The sequence below is a fragment of the Anabrus simplex genome, chromosome 6, assembly GCF_040414725.1.
Source record: "Anabrus simplex isolate iqAnaSimp1 chromosome 6, ASM4041472v1, whole genome shotgun sequence".
NCBI classification, from domain to species: Eukaryota; Metazoa; Arthropoda; class Insecta; order Orthoptera; family Tettigoniidae; genus Anabrus; species Anabrus simplex.
Window position 1 is genome coordinate 95,813,628 of NC_090270.1, and position 22,099 is coordinate 95,835,726.

General features: G+C 38.4%; 1 protein-coding gene across 1 annotated transcript in view; it reads left to right on the forward strand.

Annotated features, from left to right (window-relative positions):
* Positions 1-17,346, forward strand: part of myd (mayday) — a 39,334-nt gene extending 21,988 nt beyond the window's left edge. The window contains exons 4-6 of the mRNA XM_067149025.2: positions 4,239-4,388; positions 10,239-10,411; positions 16,950-17,346. Of these exons, the coding sequence (XP_067005126.1) occupies positions 4,239-4,388; positions 10,239-10,411; positions 16,950-17,126 (500 nt within the window). The 3' untranslated portion in view covers positions 17,127-17,346. The remainder of the gene's footprint in view (positions 1-4,238; positions 4,389-10,238; positions 10,412-16,949) is intronic.
* The last annotated feature ends 4,753 nt before the right edge of the window (positions 17,347-22,099 follow it).

The window sequence follows — 22,099 nt, forward strand, 5'->3', positions numbered from 1 at the left end:
GCGACTGTGGTCTTAAACAGGGGTAGAAGAAAATAGAAATAATTCAGTAGCCAGCCCCTTTTTATCAGGAGCCAGCACATTTTTCGCATATATACATTATGAACACCACAGGTTAGACTAGGATCAAGCTACGTACTATTTTTGAAATGTGGCCTTGAGTAGTATGGTCTCAGTTCATATAAGAATGGAAATTTATATTTTAAGAGATACTAACCCAAATAATCACCAGTCACCTTCAAGGTCAGCGTCTTTTAAAATTACACTACATGTGCCTGTTTGATTTCTCACCAGTAACATTCAGTTTGCTTTACAATGCAAACAAACCTTCGAAATCAATATAGGGTTCGTTTTTTTTTTTTTTTTTTTTTGCAGTATGATAAGATGCCACGAACAATGCATTCATGTGCTGTAACATATTAGCAGTCATTTTCTTGACGCACCTCGCTTAAAGTACACATTCGGGATTTTTCATGTAATTTTCAGCCTCTTGCCGGCCCCGCGGTGTAGTGGTAGCGTGCCTGCCTCTTACCCGGAGGCCCCGGATTCGATTCCCGGCCAGGTTACGGATGTTGACGTGGATCTGAGGGCTGGTTCGAGGTCCACTCAGCCTACATGATTACAATTGAGGAGCTATCTGACGGTGAGATGGCGGCACCGCCAAGAAAGCCAAGGATAACGGCCGAGAGGATTCGTCGTGCTGACCGCACGACACCTCAATCTGCAGGTCTCCGGGCTGAGCAGCGATCGCTTGGTAGGCCAAGGCCCTTTGGGGCTGTTACGCCATTTTTTCAGCCTCTTGACACTTCGAGTGAGGATAGGATTTTTCGTATGTTTTAAACGTTTCCAGTTTAAATGGTCCTGAAAATTCGGATACACCTTTAGAATGTTTATCGGCAATACTACGAAAGTTACTGCATAATTTACACTTCGCAATTCCTTCTTCATCGCACAGCCACGGTATTCATTCAAGATACGATTCTCTGCATTGTGTATCATTCTCATACTTCTCTGAATCAGTTACATTCAGCTTGCGTAACAATGTAGCCAAACCTTCAAAATCAGTGTAGGGTCTGTTATTTTTTGCAATATGATAAGTTGCCATGTACAATGCATTCATATGCTGTAACATTAGCATTCATTTTCTTTACGCACTTCGCTGAATGTGCTGAAATTTCCGTTTGCCTGAAACTTGAAATTTCGACGTATTTTTGATTTCACGCTGGTCATTGTCGTCCTGAACTCTACAGTCGGCACTTCCATCAAGTGTTTTCTCACATTCACTCCCTTCTGTATCACTTTGTGTTACATTAACGGGACCTACTTACGAAGAAATATGAAAGAGTACACTGTTTGTTACTCGCATCAGTCAATTCGTGCGGTTTTGTTCGTTTCATTTTGCCGGTTTTCTCAAGTATAGCACAGAAACGTAAAATGGCTTCCGAGTTCGCGGGCTTCGATGTCTGATGCTACGTTGCCAATTTTCCATAAACGCACAGGAATAAAAACAACCGTATTTATAAAGTGCAAATTGTTCAATACCAAAATGCTGTAATTAAATTAAAAGTATAAATACTGTTCGGTGAAAATGCAAGAATTGATAAACACGTCATTCCGTATGTTCTAAATGCAAAGAATGAATTCCACGGGAATTTATCAGCGCTGCTTTGGCGGCAATGGTTGAGGAACGGTTAGTCACGGGAAGGATGGCGGTAATGTAGTGTTTGTGGAATTATTTAACGTAGTAGTTCCCTCCATTTCTCCACAACTCTGGTCTGATCTTTGTACTCGGCTACCGAAAGCTGATCATCTGTAATAGAACTCGTGTTACGATATGTCCACATGAAAGGATACTTGTTTGGCGGGTTACAACGATATCTTCCATGCCCGCTAGGCAGCTCCCGCGCAGAACTGAAACGTCCAGTTCCAAGGTACGAAGAGCAATTACAAAATTCAAGACTCTGCCAAAAGCACAGAAAATGTTTATTGCACATATTAGAATAAATGTGAGCTACAGAAAAAAAAAAAAGAAAAAAAACTTGAAACACTGCACGAATTGTTACTTTGTAAAGTAATGGAAAAGTACATGTAAGGGAACTCCGGATTTCAAAAAATAATTTTCAAAACCGAATTTGAAAATTCAGGCGCCATGGCGACTGGGCGCCCGGTATTTTTCGACCCCTGGTCTTAAAGTAGGTACAACCCCAGCATTTGCCTGGTGTATAAATGGGAAGCCGCAGAAAACCATCTTCAGGACTGCTGACAGTGGGGTTTAAACCCTAGTGCAAGTTCTCAGCTACGTGACCCAAACCTTGCAGCTAACTTGCTCAGTACATGGAAAATTTTTGCTGAACGGAACTGTCCACCTCCATAGCATAACAGTTAGCACTGTTAACTGCCGTCCTCAGAGATCCAGGTTCGATTCCTGGTCCTGCCAGAAATTTAAAAGTGGCAGGATGGCTGGTATGTGGTTAAAATGGTACATGCAGCTCACCTCCATTTGGGATGTGCCTGAAAAGAGCTGCACCAGTTCACGATGAGCACACAAATTTACTGTTGTACTGTTGCCTCACCACCACTCCCTGTGGGTGTGGACAGTTTGGTTTGGCAACCACAGGGCCCCTAGCTTAGTCTAACATTGAAATTTTGTTCTGAATTCCATTGTAGCTTCCTGATTTGAATTGAGATGAAAATGAAAACCTACAACCTGTTTTCCAGTCTTTGACTGGGTCAAGGATGTAATGTATGAACCATATATAGGCTATTAGTACAATGGGGTCGCCACCCCCAAAGTGATTTATTAATGACTGATAGGTGCTGTGAAATGATAATGGAGAGTATTGCTGGAATGAAAGATGACAGGGGAAAGCGGAGTATCCGGATAACCTGTCCTGCCTCCGCTTTGTCCAGCACAAATCTCACATGGCTTAACGGTGTTGAATGAACCACGGTATCCAGCGTTGAGAGGCCGACGCGCTACTGTCTGAGCCACGGAGGCTCTTGAACTGAGATATCTCCATGTTTTCTATACTTCCCTTGATTCGTAGCGTAGAGACTTATGTACTGACCTACTCACTTTCTTTCCAGCCTGAGTTCTTTTTTTATGGAGAGCAGTACTCTGTTTACTGTTTCATTCATTATATATGATAAAAACTTCAGGTTTTATTCATTAATTTGTCTTATAAATACAGAATGCTTTAAATATTCCATTGTCTGCTCCAACTTCTATTTCCAAAACTTCGTACACATGAATGTGGGACTTCTAGACCTGATTATTGAATACTGAAAAGAACCACCACATCCTGTTTGAGTATGAAGACAGTTTGATGCCACAGCATGTAAAGTGTATTGTTTTGCATGGTAGTTGTCATTTTAACAACATTGATGTCACATCATCTTTCCTCTCATTCACTCCCCTCTCTGGTTATCTCCAGCTAGCACGCTGATGGTTGATGGTTTTACATGGCTGTCAATATGACGAATGCAGAGTGCATTAACTGGGGTGTGGACAGACATTACTCAGGGGTGGGGGTGGGAGGGTAGTGACTCCCTAATGATTAATGTTAGTGACAGGTTAGATTCTGGTCACCTGGGGTTGATTTAGAGTTCAGTTAGGTTACACAATGTGCTTAATATTACTGTCAGTGTCAAAATTACTGATAGGGTTGGGTAGGTAACTGTTTGTGAATATTTAGGATACTATGTCAAAATTACTGATAGGGAAGGATAGGTTACTGTTTGTGGATATTTAGGGTACTATGTCAAAATTACTGATAGGGTTGGTTAGGTTACTGTTTGTGAATGTTTAGGGTACTATGTCAAAATTACTGATAGGGATGGATAGGTTACTGCGTGTGACAAAATTGCTGATAGCAACTAGATTCTGGTTGACTGGAAAGAACTGTTAGTGATGGGTTAGGTTAGAGTTCATTTAGGAGCAATTTGGAATTCACTCACGGAGTATCACCACTTGTTGTGTGCCATAGGATGCTTGGGAAAAGGAGTGGAAGCAGCATGTGATGTCAGTGTTATTACTGCACCAATTACCATTTTGAATCTGTATTTCTGTAGTAACAACTTTTCCCTTCCCCCGGTAGAAAATACCACAACAATTATTTTATATTAGGGTGATATTTGGTGATAAATTAGATAGTTGGTCTTTATAGTGTAGGTAAGTTTACTGTATATGGTGCATTGCCATTTAATGGTAATAAATATTTGTTTCTTGTATGTGCAACCAGAAACCATCATGAGAGACAGAGCATCATGGTCTGAAGCAGCACGTAGTGATCCTGATCATCTTACACTGGATGAGTTCTTGGCATTTCGACACCCTGAGTCAAGTCATGCCACCATATTGACCCTGGTGGAGGAACTCTTTGACAAGTTTGGTGAGTTGAAACGAGGTTAGTTACAGTAACCTGCAACAGTATCCTGAAAAGCCAGTTTCAGGCTGCATAAAATTCATACCATACTATCTCTAATGTCCTAGTGACCTTTTCCTTTGAAACTTTTGGCTGTATTTCTAGAAGACACTTTGGCAGAATTACCTTTTATAGCCTTGTGAGCTATGACACACATCAGTACAGGGCTAGACCAGAAAATTAAATGTGTTTGAAGCCACCTCCTATTATAAGTGAAACAAACAGGATTTTAGTAAAACTCAAGGATAATGGGTAGTTGTGTACTGGTCTACAAAATCAAACAACAAATTTGTAAGGTTATGTTATGAAGTGAATTGTTAAAAACAGGTTGTCCTTAATTTTTACTATAAATTTAATCTTTGTAAAGCCATTAATTATAACTTGAATATGCAATTAACTCATTAAACTTGAAAAGACTTGTAGGATCTTCATGTGAGCAGTATGGGAACAGTGTTCATGTGTTGGTGTTACCATTTCAAAAGCATTGTTTGTGTCCAATCAGCAAGTTCTGGATTGGATACACAATCCCATACATGTAATGAACGTCATTATGTTTCTGTATGGACATTTGCAGGCATGATACAGATATTGATTCCCATAGGGAACCTGAAATATTTGTCCCGAAGGAGTAAATTTATAATGTCCAATTACGGACCAACTATATTGGTATTTACAAGCATATAATTCTTTTTTTTTTTTTTTTTTTCATTGTCCATCCAGTCAGTACTAAAATATGTTACAATTTTATTTAAGAATTGAACATTTGCTTTTAAAAAAAGTAGAACATGTTTCAGTCCATTGGACCATTTTTAGCTAAAACTTATTTCCAGCCTGAAGGTGGGTCTAACAGACTGAAATACATTCTAATTAAAAAATATTTAATGAATGTTCAATTTTTAGATCAAACTGTAACATATTTTAGTATTGACTGGGTGGACAATAAAAAAAAAGAATAAGAATTATATGTTCACACAATCCAAGTAGATGAGTAACTCTGTTTAGCGGTGCTTAAATTACACTGTCTGGCTCCTTGGCTCAATGGACAGCACAGTGCTCTTCAGTTAAAAAAGCCCCAGGTTCAGTTCCCAGCTGGGTCAGAGATTTTAGCCTTAAATGGTTGATTCCAGTGGCCTGGGGACTGAGTGTTTGTACTGTCCCCAACATCCCTGCAACTCACACATCACATACAACACTATTGTCCACTACAGTAACATGCAGTATCCTATACATGTCAGATGCCGCCCATCCTCGTCACAGGATCTGCCTTACAAGGACTGCACCAGGCTAGAAATAGCAACACAGAATTATTATTATTATTATTATTATTATTATTATTATTATTATTATTATTATTATTAATTTACAATTTCAAAATATATGAATTTTTTCAATAATGTGAAGGAATACTGGCAGAACGTCAGAATCGAATGGAGGTAGGAGGTGAATGCATATCCAATATGCTAAAATGTTTGTTCCGCAGTCCATAGTAGCCCAAATTGAAATGAAGAAGAATATGATAGTGATAATTATTGTTTTTATTGTTTATTTATACAATGTAAATAATAATTTCAATTAAAAAAGTAAATAAATTAATACGAGGGTCGAGTCATAAGTCATGGCAACTATTTTTTTTCTCACGAACAGGAGACAACACGAAAAATCTAAGATATGCATTTGGAAATATAGGGCATAGTAACTATGCATAGTGCCTGAAGACAAATTCTGACTTCAGGAGATTCTCGTAGGAAAGTGACAGAACACAGGCCATGGCAAACATTGTTTTATTATGGTATAGACAGCAAATACATAAGACTACGTACAAAGGACAGGTCTCCACTGGTTACATACCTTCGAAATAATCACTCTAGGTTTCCACTGTGCGTTGCCAGCGGTGGGGCTGGGGCTTAATACCATTCGCTGCATGTGTATTGCTAACGTGTGACACCTCTCTTCGAAATGTTGTTACAATGTCTTCTTTGTTAGCAAACCGTTGTCTTTGAGGATTAGATCATAGTCACATGGGCTCAGATCAGGCGAATAAGGTGGGTGTGGAAGAACCTCCCATCTCCACCATTGTAAGCGACACTGAACGATGGCAGCTGTGTGAGCTGTTGCATTATCATGTAGGATTATGACGTTGTCCAAAAGATCTGGACATTTGGTTCACACTGCACGGCGCAATTGGTACAACAAAAAGGAATTATAATAAACTGCATTGACAGTGTGCCCATCACACACTGGATGACACACAAGAACACCTTGAACATCGTATGCCAGGATTACCATAACCTTATTGGGCGACTGATTTTGTCGAACTTTGTGTCTCCGTGGTGACCCCTGATGACGCCATCCCCAGTTGTCGGCTAATACTATTTTATACCTTGAGAAACTTCTTTCTACTTCTACTGATGTAACAGGAGCATATTTGAAAATTACTATGTCACTGGCTGTTAAATCCTCTTCAAATATGTTAATTCTAAAGTCTTCACCTGACAGAAAACTGTCTCTTCAGTTCAGGTTCATAAGCACGTGCCCATGTTTCTTCGACTGCAATAATGCGATTCAACATGGCTTGTCGTTCTTGCTGAAACCTCTCCAGATTGATGCAACATGTTTCGTAACAAGTCCACTTCTGTACCTCAGTTAAGTGATGTGGCACCCACTTTGCACAAAGTTTATGCATCTGTAGGTCCTTGTGTAAAATGCTTCGTATTGTTGCCGCTGGTATTGCTGTATGCTCTTGCAATTCCGCTAGAGTCCAGCGCCTGTCCTCGTGTAAACACTGATCGATCACTATTATCCGTACATCTTTGTCCATGGATGCTGGACAGCCTGGGCAAGGCAAATCAGCAGTTGATACTCTACACCTTTTGAACGTCTCCACCCACCTCGCCACTGTTCTATAGGGCATGGCTTGCACACCTAATGCTTCCCACAGCTCTGCATGACATTGGCATGCATTTCTGCTGCGGAGAATTGCTATTTCAATATACGATCGTTGCTCCTGCTTGTTGACTTCCATTTTGTGACACTCGCTCACACACTGAACGTGGGGGCATGCTTAGACCCACACTGTTGTTTACATATACCATCTAGTAGCATCATACGCAAGTACATATCGTACGTTTCCAAATGCATATCTTAGATTTTCTGTGTTGTCTCCTGTTTGCGAGAAAAAAAATAGTTGCTGTGACTTATGACTCGACCTACATATTAGAATATTATTCCTGTGTAGAACAGCAATAATAAATTTTTGCATTTTGGCTAACATTGAGCAACCCCAAAATTTGACACCCAGGGCCAGTTTATTAATTCAGAGCTGTATAGGACCAAATAACAAAAGTTGAAATGTTCAGTCCATCACCATGACTCCCTCAGCAGGGGAACTTTCCATACCTTGGATCTGTGGTTCCCAAATTTTTGACACCCACAGCTCCCTTTCTCCATTTTGATATACCGGCGATGCCCTCATGGCAGTAAATCATAAATGTCGCTTATACTCATGATTCTTGTCCTTATTTTTGGGTAGGTTACTACTTTAGATAGACAAATGAAGTTTAACAAAAAAATCGATAAAATGACTTAATGTAGCAATAACCCTACATCATATTTATGTTTATAAATTACTATACTGTGTCATCACGTTATTATGACCACCCACTATTATCCAGAGTATCTGCCTTTCACAACACTGACAGCAGCTAGACGTGCTGGCAATGACTCGGTCAGGTTCTGTTAGGTCTCCACGGGTATCTGGAGTCATGCTGTCTGCAGTGTGTCCCACAACTATTGAAGGGTGAGTGGCAGAGGAGACAGACGGCAAATGCAGTGATTGAGGTGGTCCAACAGATGTTTAGTTGGATTGAGATCAGAGCTGTTTGCAAGCCAAGGAAGAACTTTGAAGACTTCATCATGCTTCAAGCCACATGCAGACACTTCTGGCCATGTGACAAGGTGTATTATCATGCTGGATGATCCCATCACTCCTAGGAATCACAAGGCAGCAGGAACAGTATTATGGTCTAATTTTTTCATTACAGATTTTTCCTTTTGTTATAGATTTATTCTAGATTTTTGTTATAAAAATTGTAATTTAAAAAAGTGTATGTGTTACCCGGAAAATACGGTATGTGAAACAGAAGTGCATATTTGATTTACATTAAAGTGTTCTGTGTCTTAAAATATTAGTTCTTTCAACTCCCTGGTTCTATTCTATCTTCAGAATTATCCTTGCTTTCTTGCTTTCATGTTTTATCCCAATTATAACTAGGTACAATGATCAGCTCATCACTCAGGTATCACACACACTATGAATTGAGGGAAGCAGGGTAGGCTAGACAGGAAATTGGGGAGTAAGCAGTCTTAATGCCATTCCCGGAGATGGAAGATATACACCACTGAAGACGGACGGTATCCAAGATCAAAGATGGTGGTGATTACTGGTTTAAGAGGAAGCACAACTAGGCAACCATCCTCTATATAACACTAGTCAGAGAGAAAATATGGAAGGGATCCAACACTTCGAAAAATGAAGGTGCAAGTTTCTCGTATTACATGACTGTGGATATTGTGCTCATAGCCACAAGGAACTCCAGTTTCAAATTGAGTCTGAACCACAACAATGTTTCTTTTCATTTCAAATATCCCATGTGATTTGTGCTAGAATTTGAACCATTACTGCCATGGTGAGAAGCTAGTGACAATAGCACTCGACTATCACGCTCCTGTAATCAAATTCACCAGTCCCAAGTCAACACTGGGGGCTGTACCTTAATTAAGGTCACCTCTGCTACCTCATCGGTTCCAGTGCTTTCCTTTCCCACCAACTTGTCTGTATTACTGTTACGATGGAAAGCTGGTAACAGTAAACACCCTGTAGTTTCTTAGACTTTTTTTATTTGTATGATTAAAACAAGAAAGACTTTTGTGAAGATCTTTGTCGGGAATATGCTATATATAGATGTAAAAGTTGTATACTGGGAAAATGTTGAAGACCGTGATTGGAAGTGGCAGTGATGCAGATGTGGAGAAGAATGACATCCAGAGGACAAGTTGAACACAGTAGAAGAGTAACACCCAGGTTCTCCAATAAATAGGTGGGGGAAAAAGCCGCATTAGAGATCTTGAAAGAAGAAAGGCATCGAGTGAGTTGGCCATGTGGTTAGGGTCGCGTAACTGTGAGTTTGCATTTGGGAGATGGTGGGTTTGAATCCCACTGTCACCAGCACTGAAGGTAGTTTTTCATAGTTTCCATTTTTTTTTCACACCAGTCACATTCTGGGGCTGTACTTAAGGCCTCTGCCACTATCTTCCCAATCCTAGCCCATTCCATTCCTTGCATCACCTTTGATGTGTTAGTGCAATGTTAAACCATTAACAAAAAAGGGAAAAAAGAAAGGCAAAAACTGTAGTTCAAATTTTTATACACGATGACTTAATTTGCAATGTCTTCAAAGGAAATGTTTTTGGCAAGTGGCAAGAGGAAAGGAACATGACCAAGACAGTTGTATTTAAAAATCTTGGTCTTCAGAACGATTCGCAGCTCTTGTTTAGAGTTAAAGAAACTGCTCAAGACAGAACTCTGTGGTTGCAGTGATGGAGCTTAGCCTTTAGAGCATGAAATGACTGAATGACATGAAGAAAATTTAGAAATTCAAATAAGTGATAGCCTGATTGGTTATTGTCATTGTTATTCTACCATATTATATATAATTGTATAAAAGATGTATAAATACAAAGTAGGATTTTAAGATCTTCACAGAACTACATACTTGCATGTGTCCTGATTGTAATTCTTCTCAACTTCTTTCTTTACAGATCGGGATGGTGATGAGCTGTTGACTGAGGACGAGTTTTCTAGTCTACCTACCGAAGCAGACAATGAGCAGGATAGTGAAACTCTGAAGCAAGGAGAGGAAGAGCGACGCAGAGAGTTCCGTGATGTAATAGATCAAGATGGGAATGGCAAAGCTGATAGAAAGGAATTATTGGTAATTTTCACCTCAGTATTTTGCATGATCCCAGTAAAGAAAGCCAAATAATACAGGTGAGGATGTTGTCACACTGACCACATGACACTCAATATCTGTAGGTCATCTGGCCCTTTAGTGGGTTATGTGTGCCATGTCTTTATAATTTTTAGTTTTGTTTGCACAGTATGTTACAAAGTATGGTTTTGGCAGATTAAACTTTGCTTTCCCTTTCAAATTACACCATAGATGTAGAGAAAGCAATTGTATAAGTTTTCATAGAAACTCATTAATACAAGTACTCTCTGTCTTAGAGCTACAGACTCAGCACAAATACATAACCTACTGCATGAAGTTCTACTAACTTTAACAAAACCTTTGGTATGTCTTTCTAATCTGCACACACAGCATTAAACTACACTTTACAGGATCCTTCTGTGAACATAAACCTAACTAAAATAAACTCAAATTTTTATTAGTTCCACAAAGACTCCAATAATTCAGTTATATACAAACTGATCATTCACAACTTGGCCACTGGTGAGGAAACGTTGCTTTTGAAATGAAGTCATGTCCGTGTGGTTTGTATTCCATGTAAATCTGGAGATCCCATGGCTATGATCGATATCAAAAAGGAATAATATTATTATTGTTTTGATCGATACCACCATCATCATCATCATCATAAAACTACACCCTTGCTTTACTTTGAGAAATTGTTGTGTGGATGGAACAGTATGTGCACCTCCATTCTTTTTAACAATGCTGCCTTCCCCTCCCCCCAGTCATCTGCTATGTTGTAGTTACCAGAATCAATTACTTTATAAGCACAATTTTTTTTAAGTACATATAGCACGATCATTATTAATAAAAACAAAATAATGTACGAGGGCAAGTCAAACGAAAGTCGTAAATGTTTTCAATTTATTTTATTGAGTGAAAGTGGTACAAACCGTATCATTTTTCTATATATTCTCTCTTATGGTCAGTGCAAGTCCTCCAGCATTTACAAAGTGCATGCATTCCTTTATTTTTAAAAATCGTTAAGTTTTATGTACAGCCACTCGTGCACCGCCTTCATCCTTATCTGAATGGAACGTCATTCCTCCCAGTGCCTCCTTGAGTTGCTCAACATATATTTATCACTCGAGGCGAGGTCTTGTGAATACAGTGAATGTGGTAGACACTTACAATGCAGGTATTTGATGGTTGCAGCTGTTGCGTGGGCAGTGTGGAGTAAGGCATTGTCAAGTTTCTGCTATGACAAACATGCATTACCATACAGGATCATCATTTGTCAATAAATTTCAATACCCTACATCTGCTTGTCATATTCATACCTTGGTCTACCCCTACCTTTCTTACCACCCAACAGTTCCCTCAAAAACCAACTGCACAAGACCTGGGTGTCTTAAGATGTGTCCTATCGTTCTGTTTCTTCTTCCAGTCAAATTTAGCCAAATCAATCACCTCTTACCAGTTTGATTCAGTATCTCTTCATTAGTGATTCGATCTATCCATCTCACCTTCAGCATTCTTCTGTACACCACATTTCAAAAGCTTCTATTCTTCTTTCTGAGCTAGGTATCATCCACGTTTCACTTCCATACAATGCCACATTCCAGACAAAAGTTTTCAAAAAGATCTTTCTAATTTCCTATATCAATGTTCGAAGTGAGCAAATTTCTTTTCTTAAGAAAGGCCTTCTATGCTTGTGCTAGTCTGCATTTTATGTCCACCTTACTTCTGCCATTGCTAGTTATTTTACTACCCAGGTAACAATATTCATCTACTTCCTTTAAGACTTCATTTCCTAATCTAAGATTTCCTGCATTACCTGACTTCGTTCGACTGCACTCCATTACTTTTCTTTTGGACTTATTTATTTTCATCTTGTACTCTTTCCCCAAGACTCTGTCCATATCATTCAGCAATTTCTCCAGATCTTCTGCAGTCTCAGATGAAATAATAATATCAACAAATTTCAGGGTTTTGATTTCCTCTCCTTGGCTTGTGATTCCCTTCCCAAATTCCTCGATTTCCTTTACTGCCTGTTCTGTATAAACATAGAAAAGGGGGGGGGGGGGACAAACTGCAACCATGCCTCACTCCTTTCTGGATTGCTGCCTTTTTTTTTTTAAGCCCTTGCACTGCAGACTGATTTTTGTACAGATTGTAGATAATTCTTCGTTCTTGGTATCTGATCCCGGTCACCTTCAGAATCTCAAATAGCTTGGTCCAATCAACATTTTCAAATGCCTTTTCTAGATTTACAAACGCCATGTATGTGAGGTTGTCCTTCTTTATTTGATCCTCTAAGAGCAGACGTAAAGTCAGGATTGCTTCAAGTGTTCCTACTACATTTCTTCTGAAGCCAAATTGATCTTCTCCCAACTCAGTTTCAACTTGTCATTCCATTCTTCTGTAAATAATATGTGTTAAAATTTTGCAGGCATGAATGAGATAATAAACTAATGATGTGGTAGTTTTCACACCTGTCAGCACCAGCTTTCTTGGGAATGGGTATAACAACATTCTGCTGAAAATCGTATGGCACTTCTCCTGTCTTGTACATCTTGCACACTAAATGGAATAACCTCGCTATGCTGGTTTCTCCTAAGGCAGTCAGAAATTCAGAGGGAATTTCATCAATTCCAGGTGCCTTGTTCCTATTTAGGTTTCTCAAAGCTCTGTTGAATTCTGACCTCAAAATTGGGTCTCCCCTTTCATCAGCATCAACAGTCTCTTCTTGTTCCAGAACCATATCATCTATGTCTTTACCGTGATACAACTGTTGGATATGTTCCTGCCACCTTTCTGCCTTGTCTTCTTTCCCTAGAAGTGGTTTTTCCATCTGAGCTCTTAATATTCATACACCTAGTTTTCCTTTCTCCTTCGCATCCGGGAGATAGTGGGTTCAAATCCCACTGTCGGCAGCCCTGAAGATGGTTTTCCGTGGTTTCCCATTTTCACACGAGGCAAATGCTGGGGCTGTACCTTAATCAAGGCCACGGCTGCTTCCTTCCCATTCCTAGACCTTCCCTGTCCCATCGTCGCCATAAAACCTATCTGTGTCGGTGCGACGTAAAGCAAATAGTAAAAAAAAATTCCTTTCTCGAAAGGTTTCCTTGATTTTTCTGTATGCAGCATCTACCTCTCCAACAACCATGCAACCTTCAACATCCTTGCATTTCTCCTTCAGCCATTCTTCCTTAGCTGTCTTGCACTTTCTATCTACTTCATTCTTTAATCGTCTGTATTCTTTTCTGCCTTCTTCATTCTTTGCATTCTTGTAATTTTGTCGTTCATCAGTCAGGTCCAGTATCTCCTGAGTTATCCATTGATTCTTGATCTTTCCTTTCTTCCTAGCAGTTCTTCAGAAGCCCTATAGACCTGATTCTTCATGACTGTCCATTCTTGCTCTATTGTGTTCCCTTCAGCCTTTTAACATAGTCGTTGTGCAACATGTTCCTTGAATCAATCCCTCACACTCTTTTGTTTCAACATGTCTAGTTCCCATCTCCTTGCATTCCTTTCTTTAATTTCTTCAACGTCAGATGGCATTTCACGACCAACAAATTGTGGTCAGAGTCCAAGTCTGCTCCTGGGAAAGTTTTGCAATCCAACACTTGGTTTCTGAATCTCTGCCTAATCATAATGAAATCTATTTGATACCTTCCAGTGTCTCCAAGTCTTATCCCATGTATATAGCCATCGTTTGTGGTGTTTGAATCAAGTATTAGCAAGGAATAAATCATGATTGGTGCAGAATTCAACCAGACAAGTTCCTCTTTCATTCCTTTGTCCCAATCTGAATTCTCCTACTGTATTACCTTCTCTTCCTTGGCCTACCACTGCATTCCAGTCTCCCATCACAATTAAATTCTCGTCACCTTTTACATATTGTATTATATCTTTTATCTCTTCATATATTCTTTTGATTTCTTCATCACCTGCTGAACTAGTGGTGGGCATTGGTTTGTGTCTTATCTTGACAACAATAATCCTTTCACTATACTGGTCATAGTAGCTTATCCGCTGCCCTATTTTCTTATTGATTATCAAACCATCTCCTGCATTTCCCGTGTTTGATTTTATGTTGATTTTTCTGTAGTCGCCTGACCAAGAATAGTGTTCTTCCTGCCAACGTACTTCACGTTTACCAATTACATCTAACTTTAGTTTTTCCATCTCCCTTTTCAGATTCTCTAACCTACCACAACGATTCAAACTTCTAACATTCTACACTCCGACTCGCAAAATGTTAGTATCCATCTTCCTGATGATTGCCCCCTCTCGTGTAGTCTCCACCCGGAGATCCGAATAGAGAACTATTTTGCCTCCAGAATATTTTACCCGGGAGGAAGCCATCATCAGTACATCATTCATACAGAGAGCTGCATGTCCTCGAGAGTTAGTTACGGCTGTTGCTTTCAGCCATGTAGCAGTATCAACACAGCTACATCGTGTTGAGTATTATTACAAGGCCATGTCAGTCAATCATCTAGACTGCCACCCGTGCAAATTCCGAAAGGCTGGCACCTCCCTTCCGATGAATCCTTTGTTGGTCTGATCTCTCGGTAGATACCCATCCAATATGGTTGCACCTGCAGCTTGGCTATCTGCTTCATTGGTACACGCAAGCCTCCCCACTGCGACAAGGTCACATGGTTCGCAGGTACATCATCAAATTGTGGCGGCAGTGTTATTATCAGCTTGATCATATTGGCAGTTCAGATCAGACTCCAATTTTTTTCAAAATGCCATTGTAGACAGTGGTTAGCAAAAGAAGAAAAAAAAAAAAAGTAGAGAAGTGTATGTCTGTAAGAATGGGTGGCTATGAGAAGTTACACTGCACTGCCATGTTGTCCATGAAACCTGACAGGAGAATAATGGTGCTTTACATAATTTCAAGTCTCAAAACTTCGTCAAAAATCAGTATGCCTGATATAATTTTCATGACCTTAGAGAAGCACTGGATGGATACAATCCTTGATTGGGTAAAATGTGTACTGTACACAAAAATTGACTGGAGGGTATTGTTAAACTTCAACAGCATAATTGTGATGGGCAGTTTTAGTAGGTACATGAGAGATGAAGTGAAAGCTTTTCTGCAATGAGGGAACACAGACCAAGTGACCATTCCTGGGAGACTCATATTTGCACTTCATCTGCTTGATGTGTGCATTAATTAGCCTCTCAGAGCACACTTGAAATCATTTTACACCAAGTGAATGCCAGGTAGCAACCACACAAACATGCCAACTGGAAAAATCAAGAAATCTGACTTGGAGTTGATATGGAAGTGGATAGAGACTGTGTGAGACCTCATTACTCTAGAACTTCTAGTCGAGAGTTTCATGAAGTGGGTTGTATCAAATGCACTTGATGGTACTGAGGACGACAGTGGCGGTGATGTTGTTGACAGTATAAACAAAGATGAATGTTAGAAAAGGTACGTAAGTATCCATGACATTAACATATTATTTCATTTTGTAAGTGAAAAAAAAAAAGTTGTTAACCAGTAACTCTCATGTTGCAGAAAGCGACGCAGTTTGTACATTCCAATTCCACATAGTTGCGCCATGAGTATGGTAGAATTTAAAAGTTTGAAATTTATTTAATAAAATTATGTGTGCAGAATATTCAGAATTTTACATATTTTTCTCTGTTCTCTCCACAAAATTGGGGTGCATGGATTATTCGAGTACAGGGTATATGGTAAATTTCTTATGACCCGTTTTACAAATTAAGATTTTTTTTTTTTTTTTTTCCTGAAGTGTCTATATGTCAGGTTATACAGGAGTTTGGTCTCCATTGCCCTCCTGCACAGTAGGTAACTATTCCTTTTCCATAAGCCAGTTGTGAACATATAGTTCACAATTGCATAGTCTAAATTATTTGTTATGCAATGATGTGCTGTAAATATTTGATTTTGTTTATTGTTAAATGTCATGCTACTCACACATTAATGTGCAGAAGAAAGGATCATACTCATGGCAAATAAAAAATACAGAAAGATAAGAACTTGATTGGAAGCACAAAATGAACAGTTAGCGTGGGAGAGAGAGCCGCAGGAAGACGGTACAGTGGTAAACTTGAAAGCATGAAGAGTCAAGGACATTCTCCATACCTTCATTTCACTGCTGTTTTTACACATATCCTCATGAGTCCCAGCTCTTCCCCCATGCCTCTTTAGTCCCCAGTGAGCTTCCTTCTACTTCTTAACATTACTAGATACAGTCCATTAACGTCTTGATTAAATCCCTATTTTCAATTGTTTAGACTACTAGATACTTTGCATTTGTTTTGTTGATATATCTCATACCACTATACAATCGTATCATCTATATTCTTGGCCATAGAATGTCAGAAAGGTTATAAACACTCATCTGTATATTAACTCTTCCATTTGTTATGAAGTATTGCTGCAATGAATTTGTCAAACCTGCACAGAACTCTCACTTCTGCCATCCATTTTTTTCTCTTTGCTTGTGTGCTTTCTCTACTGAATAATTTTTCATTAACAGTACTGTAATTGTTATTCATTTGTTTCCAGATGTACATTGATCCTAAGAATCCACGCCATGCTCGAGAGGAAGCTGAAACACTTATGGTGCTATCAGATGTGAATCATGATGGGCAATTGTCATTGCCAGAAATCTTGAACAAAATGGACTTGTTTTTAGGAAGTAAGATGGTGGATACGGCTCGTAGCTTCCACGACGAATTTTAGTAGAGGTATTGAATGCCTTAGTGGCACAGATCATTGCATTTATTGAGTAATACCTCATTCATTATGAAAGAACTGCTGAAAGATTATTTATTATTGGTTACCAATCTGTGTCTTTTTACAAGAAATGTTTGTGAGCTTATTTCTTCGACCAAGATAAAGACAATTTAATTATTTGTACCTGAATTCCTATTCTACACCTGATTGATATCTTATGTCAGTTTCTCTGCTGGTATTCCAGTCTGTCACCTTTTTTGTCCACTTTATTAGAAGTTAAGTTTCTCTAATATTTGTTTGAAAATAGGTGGAACATTTGAGCAAGTGTTATACAGTATTATTTTTAATTAGTAATAGTGAATTTGGTATAAATTCCTATTAATGAGAGTTTGGAGCAGAATAGCAAATTACTAGTTTTATCAGCTAGGTCAGTGTCACTGTTGTAGTTTAGATTTCCTGTGTAATAATGGTAAACTTTGGAGTTTCTATTGTGTGTTCATCCTTGGCAAATTATACATTTTTGCACCCCTAGGCACAATTAAAGCATGCGCCCTCCAAAGAAATTAAGCGCTTATTAAACTACAGAATGTGGTACATCCATACATGTAATATTAAAAATTACTCTAAACCATGTGTTCAGAACCTTCGAACTTTAAGGATGAAAGTAAATAAACCATAGAGGTTTTCATCTCACTTTGACAGTAGCAAACTCAAATGAAGATCAGATCTTCGTTGTTCTCATTTTTCATTTGCTAGTATGTAGATGTCAGACAAACTGCTCCTTTTAAAGATCATGATTAACAAATAGAGGGGCATCGACATGCCATAAGCATTAGTAATATCTTGAGAAACAAAACTGAAAGGGGTTGAGAATGACAGATATTAAGTGTGTTTCTTAGCTGTTAGAAAAGTAAGACCACACGGATGTTGAGATGTTGTGTTATTCGGAGAGTAAATGGCAAAGAATTAAGGCAGTAACTTCTAATTTTAATTATTAAAAGCATACAAATATATAATTGTAGATATTAACAAAAGAATATTATCCAAAATTTGCCGTCCCCCCAAAGCTACCACACCTAAGCATCTGCCTAGTGGTATATAATATAAATTCACCTTTGGTGTTCATATACAAGGTAATATGGATTTCTAGTGGTATTTTAGATTAAATTACAAAAGCCCAACATTTTAACCAGCTTCATGCAAGAAAATTATTACTAAGCTCTTCAGGTGAATTCATGTATCAGTAGTAGTGAAGAATAGCGTGATTTAGAATTGGAAAATGCAGGTTTTTTTATTATAACAAACATCCACTGTTTTATAATTAACAGAGGTCGGTATTGGCATGCAAACAGTCTCTGATGATGTTTTCAGTGTTTGCTGGACTATATTAATTAAAAACTGAATAGCAGGGTATCAAATAGAGCTCTGGTTTCTCTGCTATATATTTAAGTAAAATAGAACATCGAATTGACACACAAACAGCTTAAATGTCATCAAATCAAAATGCACTCATTGGCTAAATCCGTATGATTATTAGATTAGATTACTATGATTTTCTTAAACGAAATAACAGTATTTTACTGATCAAGTTGTATGTTGAAATGGATACATACAAAGTGTTCTTGTATTGTTTGCATTTCTAGCCTTGTTTTGTACTGTAAAATTCCTTTTAGGTTTGTATTTTGCTCCATTTTGCTGTGAATGTAACTCCCTTCTCTGCAGCGAAGTATCAAATTAGATGATATGGATTAAACATTTCTCTCTTTAGTGTTAATAAATTTCTCATACTGGCATGCAAAAAGTCCTGGAAACTGAAAAATAAATTTTTCAAGCATCTTTCTTCCTTATTAGTATGGTGATGTGATTTCAAATTGTAAAGAAGAATTTTCCATTGAATTATATTTCATTTCTTGATACGTAAGATGTGATAGCTGAATGTGTCTATTTCCTATCTTAAAATTTATACAAAATAGTTCTTGTTTAAATTTAATAATTTAATAATAAAAAAATTATCAGCCAACTACAGATGACTCATATCTAGATGATATGCACAAAAGTAATCTCTCATATTATTATTATTATTATTACCGGGCGAGTTGGCCATGCATTTATGGGCACGCAGCTGTGAGCTTGCATCCGGGAGATAGTGGCTTCGAATCCCACTGTCGGCAGCCCTGAAGATGGTTTTCCGTGGTTTCCCATTTTCATACCAGGCAAATGCTGGGGCTGTACCTTAATTAAGGCCACGGCCCCCTCCTTCTAACTCCTAGGCCTTTCCTATTCCATCGTCGCCATAAGACCTATCTGTGTCGGTGCAATGTAAAGCCACTAGCAAAAATTATTATTATTCTTTTTCTTTTTTCATAATTTGCTTTACATCGCACCGACTCAGATCTTATGGTGACGATGGGATAGGAAAGGCCTAGGACTGGGAAGGAAGCAGCCGTAGCCTCTATTAAGGTACAGCCCCAGCATCTGCCTGGTGTGAAAATGGGAAACCACGGAAAACCATCTTCAGGGCTGCCGACTGTGGGGTTCGAACCCACTATCTCCCGGATGCAAGCTTACAGCTGCGCACCCCTAACAGTAAGGCCAACTCACCCGGTCATATTATTATTAATAATACCTATAGGGATAGATGACAGAGATGTTCTGGAATTTCACCCTGAATAGTTTTATTCTTTAATGTGTTGACAAGTGAGATGTGATCCTGTAACCATGAGCAAAAGGTGTACTCGTACTAAATTGCTGTTTCGATCATATCATACAAAAAATAACATTGAAATACAGAAAGACCTTATTTGTGAACAGATTCAAAATTATTTTTATTCAGAACTCACCTGGTGACCATGATCATTCAGACATCAAATCTTTATAAATACAAACACACTCACTCACTCTCTCTCTCTCTCTCTCTCTCTGTCTCTCTCTTAATGATCTTTGCCTCTGAAGCACGGAGTAACTAACTCCTTGACCAAAGATAGTGCATAAAAATAAATGAACATCAAAAACCATCCATCCACAGTCAGTAGACTCCTGTCCAAGAGCCTCAGCATTCACACAAACATTTTTATGTTCAGTCTTTTGTTCCAACCCCAACTTGGCAGGTACGATCCTCTCTCAGTCCGGTGATATTTGAAGGTTCTCATATACATCATCCTCGTGTCAGTAGATTTACTGGCAAGTAAAAGAACTTCTGTGGGACTAAATTCCAGCACCTCCGCATCTCTGAAAACCTTAAAAGTAGGTAGTGGGATGGAAAGCCAATAAAATGACATTCTTTTGTTCCATACAATGATTATCAATTTGGCTAAGATAGTTCAAGTTACATATATTGATCTACTAATATGGGGAAACAGTGAGAGTGAAGTGCATGAACAGCTAAATGTATGGGAGGAAGTTCTCAGCACAAAAGAGTGAAGTGCTGGTAACGACACGAAACAAGAACAAAGTGTATAATGGCATGGCATTGGGATGGGAGCAGTTGAAAAGAGCTGAAAGCTGTAAATGCCTGGGAAGAAAATGGAGGAAACAGGATGAAAATCACTGAAAGAGGAAGGTGTGCAAATGGATTCCGTAAGAGTGTGGGAGTATTGATATGGAACAGGGATGTACCACAGAGATATAAAGAAATTATCTGCAAGACTTATTTTGTGCCAATTTTAACATATGGATCAGAAATGTGGGTGATAAAGTAGAGGGATAAAAGTAGAATACAAGCAGTAGAAATGAAGTTTCAAAGGTATAGAGTAGGTTTAAAAAGAATGGACAGAGTATGAAATGAGATAGAAAAATCAAGGTTGCAGTTGAATGGACATGTTAAGAGAATGGGAGAAGAGAGGATACCAAGAAAGATGTTAGAAATGGAGTTGAAGGGAAAGAGACCTAGAGGAAGACTGAGAGACAGATGGCTGAAAGGTGTAAACAAGAGCATCGAGGCAAAAGGAGGGAACTGGATGACAGTGGGAGAAGAGAAGTGCTAGATGGACAGAAAACGATGGAGGGACTTATGTTCCAAGGAGACCCAGCTTATGGTTGGAAACTGCTCCAGATGAAGAAGTTCAAGCTATATCATACCTGATTGACAGTGGGAGAAGAGAAGTACTGGATGGACAGAAAACGATGGAGGGACTTATGTTCCAAGGAGACCCAGCCTATGGTTGTAAACTGCTCCAGATGAAGAAGTTCAAGCTATATCATACCTGATTGATTTTATGATAGTAATAGATCACTGAATCTGAAAACCAGAATAATTACATACTTTGTCTAGAAGTGTATATTACAATGTGTAGGTTAAAAGGCTCACTTTTATTAACACTCTGCAACTTCTTCATGTTAAGTTAGGATTAATGACATGTTAGTTTCAATGACATTAACATTCAAGGTATCAGGTAATTTAAATCATTTGCAAAAGAACATTCAACTCATACAGTAATTTCATTAACTTGGAAAACTGAATTCATGTATCAGAATTGTGCAAAACCAGTGGTGTATTCAGTCACTATCAAAATTCAAGCCATAGATAAGAGTTTAAATTAACGGACTGTCATATCTCTAGCAAACATTGCTATCAACTTTCATGAAGAAAAGTAACCACCATCTCATCTGTAGACTACTAATGAAGAAGAATGATGCTTGAAAATATTGTAAAGGTGGTATTTTTTAAAAATAAAAGTTGTTAATAAAATTGTATGATTTTTTTGCGATCCGTAGAATCATTGAGAACATGGACATACAAAACCGTTCATTATAGTGAAAAATCCATTTTAATAATTTCTACTGATGCATTGATTACGTTCATCTGGTTTTGGTGTGCATTTTCAATTAAGACAATTTAAGAGTGAAATATTTTTTAATCATTTTCTATTGAGGTAGTGTATACATGTATTAGATACCATTTGTTGGGACTGAGACTAGAAATCCTCTGTCAGACTCTAGTGACTGTTCCAAATAGTTTGATAGATGTCCTCTTTTTACTT